This window comes from Schistocerca piceifrons, chromosome 5, assembly GCF_021461385.2.
Source record: "Schistocerca piceifrons isolate TAMUIC-IGC-003096 chromosome 5, iqSchPice1.1, whole genome shotgun sequence".
In the NCBI taxonomy this organism is placed as follows: Eukaryota; Metazoa; Arthropoda; class Insecta; order Orthoptera; family Acrididae; genus Schistocerca; species Schistocerca piceifrons.
Window position 1 is genome coordinate 160,201,931 of NC_060142.1, and position 7,024 is coordinate 160,208,954.

The window sequence follows — 7,024 nt, forward strand, 5'->3', positions numbered from 1 at the left end:
GGAAAGGCTTTGCTGACGTTGCGCTTGAAAATGAAAATTATAGTGAAGACAGATCAGGCGTACATGAACTGACATGCAATACTTATCAGTCAGTATGCATAGCACAAATATACAGGAACTTCGAAATAAAATATTCTGAACACCTCAGAGCTCTAAATAATAACAGCTCAAAAAATACTAAAATATAGCCCCAGTCTATACCAAAAACTAACAACGGAAGAGTTGGGGTTGGGTTGGGTTGTTTGGAGGAAGAGACCAAACTGCGATGTCATCGGACGGGAAGGACGGGGTGGGAAGTCAGCCGTGCCCTTTCAGAGGAACCATCCTGGCATTTGCCTGGAGCGATTTAGGGAAATCACGGAAAACCTAAATCAGGATGGCCGGACGCGGGATTGAACAGTCGTCTTCCTGAATGCGAGTCATGTGTGCTAACCACTGCGCCACCTCGCTCGGCAACAACAGAAGAAAACGTCCACGTATAGAAGACAATAGCGTAAGGAAATCAGATTATAACTAAATAGTCTACACTACGCAAAGGCGCACTATTTAGAATATTAAAGGAACTTTCCAGAAAAGATGACACAAACAGCTAAAAAGCACAAACACACGAAGAAAGAGAGAGAGAGAGAGAGAGAGAGAGAGAGAGAGAGAGAGAGAGAGAGAGAGAGAGACGGAGAGACAGGAAGTAAACAATATTCAAATTTGGCGCCCAACTTACTTGAGAGCAAGCGAACAACAACCTGGGATTGGACACACAATAACACGATGTTTTGGCAAAGTTAAATGTTGTTTACAAACGAATTTTTTGCAAAATATGGGTATTATTTGTATGTGATTTTTAATAACTCATGCGAAAGCAAATGAAAAAGGATTTGCCAAAGCGAAAGCTAAGTAGTAGCAAATATGGTCGCGAAATATCTTCACACGACGAAATAACGTTTAGGTATAAACGGTTGTGTTTATTCGCCGACGAAATTCACATTAAATTCATTTAGTTGCCGATGATAATCTGCCAGCAGATGATAATGTTCAGAGGGTTCTGCATGAACGTATAATGAGAAATTAAGATAATGACAACAACAAATAAAAACTGCCTTTAGGTCTACTTTTAGTAGATTGTTTACCACTTACAATGTATTCACTTTTCACAAATTTGAGTAAGGATAACCCACTGACTGTGCTAGAAATGTGGTGAAGCGTATTTGGGTCATTTGAAAAATCAGTTCTTGCATAATGGGTTGACCTCGTATCCAAAAATCATTTCATAATAGTAAACCAATGGGAATGTCAGCAGTACACTTCAGAGCAACCCGCCAGACCACGGGGTCAAAGAACTCCATTTAGTAACGATATCACGAAATAAAATAATAACTGTAACTAGTCAGTGAGAGAGGATACTTTAATCCACTGTTTATGTTACAGAGACGCTGAGGAAATATCCACCAGTTGTGATACTTAACAGGGAGAATAACGTTGAGTACAAGATTCCTGACAGTGATGTCGTCCTGGACAAATTAACTCCAATACTGATCCCCGTCTACGGCCTGCAACACGACCCAGACTACTTCCCGGACCCGGAGCGCTTCGACCCCGAGAGGTTCTCTGAGGAGCAAAAGGCGCAGAGGCACCCCTACGTCTACCTGCCGTTCGGAGAGGGGCCTCGCATCTGCATAGGTGAGTCACGGAACTGGCAGCAACGTCGCTGTTGCAAGATGCTTCTTAACATTAAACATACAACAAAACTACGTCGGTGTTCCATCTCGGTGAAAAGAGTGTCAAATGCCTCTATCCATACAAGAGACCGTGTCAAATGCCTCTATCCATACAAGAGGCCGTGTCAAATGCCTCTATCCATACAAGAGGCCGTGTCAAATGCCTCTATCCATACAAGAGGCCATGTGAAATGCCTCAATCCATACAAGAGGCCATGTGAAATGCCTCAATCCATACAAGAGGCCGTGTCAAATGCCTCTATCCATACAAGAGGCTGTGTCAAATGCCTCTATCCATACAAGAGGCCGTGTCAAATGCCTCTATCCATACAAGAGGCCATGTCAGATGCCTCTATCCATACAAGAGGCCATGTGAAATGCCTCAATCCATACAAGAGGCCGTGTCAAATGCCTCTATCCATACAAGAGGCCATGTGAAATGCCTCAATCCATACAAGAGGCCATGTGAAATGCTTCAATCCATACAAGAGGCCGTGTCAAATGCCTCTATCCATACAAGAGGCCGTGTCAAATGCCTCTGTCCATACAAGAGGCCGTGTCAAATGCCTCTATCCATAAAAGAGGCCATGTGAAATGCCTCAATCCATACTAGAGGCCGTGTCAAATGCCTCTACCCATACAAGAGGCCGTGTCAAATGCCTCCATCCATACAAGATGCCATGTCAAATTCCTCTATCAATACAAGAGGCCATGATATTTCCGTCTATCTCATTGTATTCATTATCTGTATCTCTAGTTCATAGTATATTATAAGAATACAGTTCTGCTTCTCTCTTCTTCTTTCAAATTCAATATCTGCCCTAAGCAGGGTCTAATGCTCAAGAATTCATCTTAATATTCTTTAAATCGTCCATCTAAAGTTCATCTTCGTTTATTAGGGTCTCCGAATGTGTTTCTAGATACTAGGATGCAAATCAAGTTGCTTTAAATACACGCTGTAACGGTCGTGAGCGTTAGTCACCTTTGAGATTCGATTTGGTGAGTTGATGTTAGTCAAGCATGACTTTAGGGCGAAAAGACGCCATTACCAACACCTCACTGAGTTTCAGCGAAACTGCGTATTAGGGCTACCAGAAGTTAGATGTTCCTTCTGCCATACTGCAGAACGACTTGACTGGAATGTGGCCACTGTACATGATTGCTGGCGGCGATGGTCACGAGAACGTACCGTCGCAAGAAGACCTGGCTACACACTGCCACGTGGCACTACCGAGAGGGAAGATCATCGTGTTCGACATATGGCTCTTGCACATCGTACACTATCTTCAGCAGCAATGTGAGGGGCAGTTGGCACTACAGTGACACGATGAACTGTTTGAAATCCATTACTTTAAGGACAGCTTCGAGGCAGACGCTCTGTAGCATGCATTCCACCACCGCCATTTGCGACTTCAGTGGTGTAATGCAAGAGATCGTCAGAAGGAATGGAAGAGGTCTGTTGTGTCGTGTGATGAAAGATGGTTCCGCCTCGATGCCAGTGATGGCCGTGTGTTGGTTAGGAGGCAAGTTGAGGACCTGCAACCAACCTATCTGCGTGCTCGACACTCTGGACATACTCCGGGAGTTATAGTATGGGGTGCCATTTCGTTTGAGTGTAGGATCACTTTCGTGGGTATCCCAAACACGCTGACTGCAAATTGCACGTCAGTCTGGTGATTCGACCAATTGTGGTGCCATTCTTGAACAGCGTTCCAGGGGGTGTTTTCTAACAGAAAAACTCTCGCCCACATACCATTGCTGTAGCCCAATATGCTCTACGGAGTGCCAACATGTAGCCTTGACCTTGCTCGATCACCAGATCTGTCTCCAATGGAGCACGTGTGGGACCTCATCGGACGATAATTCCAGCGTCATCCCCAAACAGCATTAACCCGTCCATGTATTGACTGACCAAGTATGTACAACAGGCATGGAACACCACCCGGCGCCTGTACAACACAATGTATGCATATTTGCATGCTTGAATTCAGCATTCCGGCGATTAACCGTTTATTAATGTTTATTGATACAGGGAGTGAGAGGCTATTTACAATTTGTGCAGAAAGCAGATGGCAGTTATAAGAGTCGAGGGGTATGAAATGGAAGCAGTGGTTGGGAAGGGAGTGAGACAGGGTTGTAGCCTATTCCCGATGATATTCTATCTGTATATTGAGCAAGCAGTGAAGGAAACAAAAGAAAAGTTTGGAGTAGGTATTAAAATCCATGGAGAAGAAATAAAAACTTTGAGGTTCGCCCATGACATTGTAATTCTGTCAGAGACAGCAAAGGACTTGGAAGAGCAGTTGAACCGAATGGACAGTGTGGTGTCACCGCCAGACACCACACTTGCTAGGTGGTAGCCTTTAAATCGGCCGCGGACCATTAGTATACGCCGGACCCGCGTCTCGCCACTGTCAGTGATTGCAGACCGAGCGCCACCACACGGCAGGTCTAGAGAGACTTACTAGCACTCGCCCCAGTTGTACAGCCGACGTTCATAGCAATGGTTCACTGACAAATACGCTCTCATTTGCCGAGACGATAGTTTGCATAGCCTTCAGCTACATTTGCTACGACCTAGCAAGGCGCCGTATTCAATTGATAATTAATATTATGAAGCATGTTTCTAGATACTAGGATGCAAATCAAGATGCTTTAAATACACGCTGTAACGGTCGTGAGCGTTAGTCACCTTTGAGATTCGATTTGGTGAGTTGATGTTAGTCAAGAATGACTTTAGGGCGAAAAGACGCCATTACCAACACCTCACTGAGTGTCAGCGAAACTGCGTATTAGGGCTACCAGAAGTTAGATGTTCCTTCTGCCATACTGCAGAACGACTTGACTGGAATGTGGCCACTGTACATGATTGCTGGCGGCGATGGTCACGAGAACGTACCGTCGCAAGAATTGTGGATTAAAGTTAAGTATTATATCAACTACTTACTTTATTTGCAATTCTCAAGATATTGTCCTGTTCCAGACCTCACGCCAGTCAGCGTGTAATTAAACGCGTGCATTTCGGCCTCCTCTAGAAAAACAGTGTTGGCTCTTCTGCCAACACTACAGACAGTGTCTTGAAATGAGGGTATAAGATGAACATCAACAAAAGCAAAACGAGGATAATGTAATGTAGTCGAATTAAGTCGGGAGATGCTGAGGGAAATAGATTAGGAAATGAGACGCTTAAAGCAATAAAGGAGTTTTGCTATTTGGGGAGCAAAATAACTGATGATGGTCGAAGTAGAGAGGATATAAAATGTAGACTGGCAATGGCAAGGAAAGCGTTTCTGAAGAAGAGAAATTTGTTAACATCCAGTATAGATTTAAGTGTCAGGAAGTCGTTTCCCAAAGTATTTGTATGGAGTGTAGCGATGTATGGAAGTGAAACATGGACGATAAATAGTTTAGACAAGAAGAGAATAGAAGCTTTCGAAATGTGGTGCTACAGAAGAACACTGAAGATTAGATGGTAGATCACATAACTAGTGAGGAGGTATTGAATAGAATTAGGGAGAAGAGGAGCTTCTGGCACGACTTGACTAGAAGAAGGGATCGATTGGTAGGACATGTTCTGAGGCGGCAAGGGATCACCAATTTAGCATTGGAGGGCAGCGTGGAGGGTAAAAATCGTAGAGGGCGACCAAGAGATGAATACACCAAGCAGATTCAGAAGGATGTAGGTTGCAGTAGGTACTGGGAGATGAAGAAGCTTGCACAGGATAGAGTAGCATGGAGCGCTGCATCAAACCAGTCTCAGGACTGAACACCACAACAACAACAACAACAACAACAACAACAACAATGCTGCTATGAAGACATATCCGTAAATCTTCAAACTTATACAGCATAGCTAGTCGTCAGTTCATGATTGACAACTTCTACGATTACAGAATGTGGTAAACTATTATTAGCAAGTAACAGATTTTTCTTGTTTCAGGCATGAGGTTTGGGCTGCTGCAGACGAAAGTCGGTCTTACACATATACTCTCAAAATACAACATAGAACCGTGCGAGAAGACCGTCCGCAATCTGTCGTTCGTACCAAGGGCATTTGTCCTCACACCTGAGGGAGGTATCCAGTTGAGACTGAGCAAGAGAAACAAAATGTAGCAATTATTACGTACCATTATGTAGTTTATATAAGTTATCTCATGTTTTTCATAACTGTACATATTATAATATAGATATTTGTCTTATTCAATGTTTCGTGTAAAATCTTTTGTAATAAATAAGATACTGTGAGGTTCAACCAATTTCTGAGAACGCCTTACATAACATTCACAAGGAGTGTTCAACAAGCAATACAACACCAGTGTTGTGTGTGTTTCATTCACAAAGTAATGCATCGAAAGCAGGTTCGTTTTCCTCAGGAATCTAATAGACCATATTATTCCCCACTCTTTTGGCTACGAAACCCTATTTTTCAACATAATCGCTGTACGATGTGATGGCCTTAAGGCACCTTACTAGAGGGCCTGTGTACACACGTGGTACCACTCTACTGATCAACGTCGGAGCCAACGTCTTGTTGCATCAATGAAATTGTCACAATCAGCCCCGTAACGCGCAGGGACGGTACTTCGTTGTTTCTTACGGCATTGTATTGTGTGGCGAGGAACCCAGCCTGCACACACCTTTGAGTACCCAACTGGTGGACGAGTGCGTCTGCAGTACCAAGAGAAACGTCCAGTCGAGCAGAGAGGTGTCACCTCCAGGGAGAGTGTCCGCACGTTCCAACACTGCAGGAGCCACAGCTGTGTGCGGCCAGCCGGCACACAGGAAATTAGACATGTTGGTGCGACCTTGTTGCGGTGGTGACAGACGACTCTCCCAACGGCTCAGCGTTCACTGCCAGGTCTCCGTAGGCATTCTGAAAGCGACGATGATTATCTGTGATGCTGCGGTTTTCCTCCAAAGGAAACACAATGGCCGGTCGAAGTGGCCGTGCGGTTAAAGGCGCTGCAGTCTGGAACCGCAAGACCGCTATGGTCGCAGGTTCGAATCCTGCCTCGGGCATGGATGTTTGTGATGTCCTTAGGTTAGTTAGGTTTAACTAGTTCTAAGTTCTAGGGGACTAGTGACCTCAGCAGTTGAGTCCCATAGTGCTCAGAGCCATTTGAACCATTTGAAACACAATGGCCGGCCGCTCTGGTCGAGCGGTTCTACGCGCTTCAGTCCGGAACCGCGCTGCTGCTACGGTCGCAGGTTCGAATCCTGTCTTGGGCATGGATGTGTGTGATGTCCTTAGGTTAGTTAGGCTTAAGAGGTTCTAAGTCTAGGGGACTGATGACCACAGGTGTTAAATCCCA

The 7,024-nt window shown here is 44.6% G+C and overlaps 1 protein-coding gene across 1 annotated transcript in view; it reads left to right on the forward strand.

Annotated features, from left to right (window-relative positions):
* LOC124798304 (cytochrome P450 6k1-like) overlaps nt 1–5,964 on the forward strand; it is a 99,293-nt gene extending 93,329 nt beyond the window's left edge. The window contains exons 10-11 of the mRNA XM_047261640.1: nt 1,423–1,674; nt 5,653–5,964. Coding sequence (XP_047117596.1) covers nt 1,423–1,674; nt 5,653–5,825 — 425 coding nt within the window. The 3' untranslated portion in view covers nt 5,826–5,964. The remainder of the gene's footprint in view (nt 1–1,422; nt 1,675–5,652) is intronic.
* Nucleotides 5,965–7,024: the final 1,060 nt, after the last annotated feature.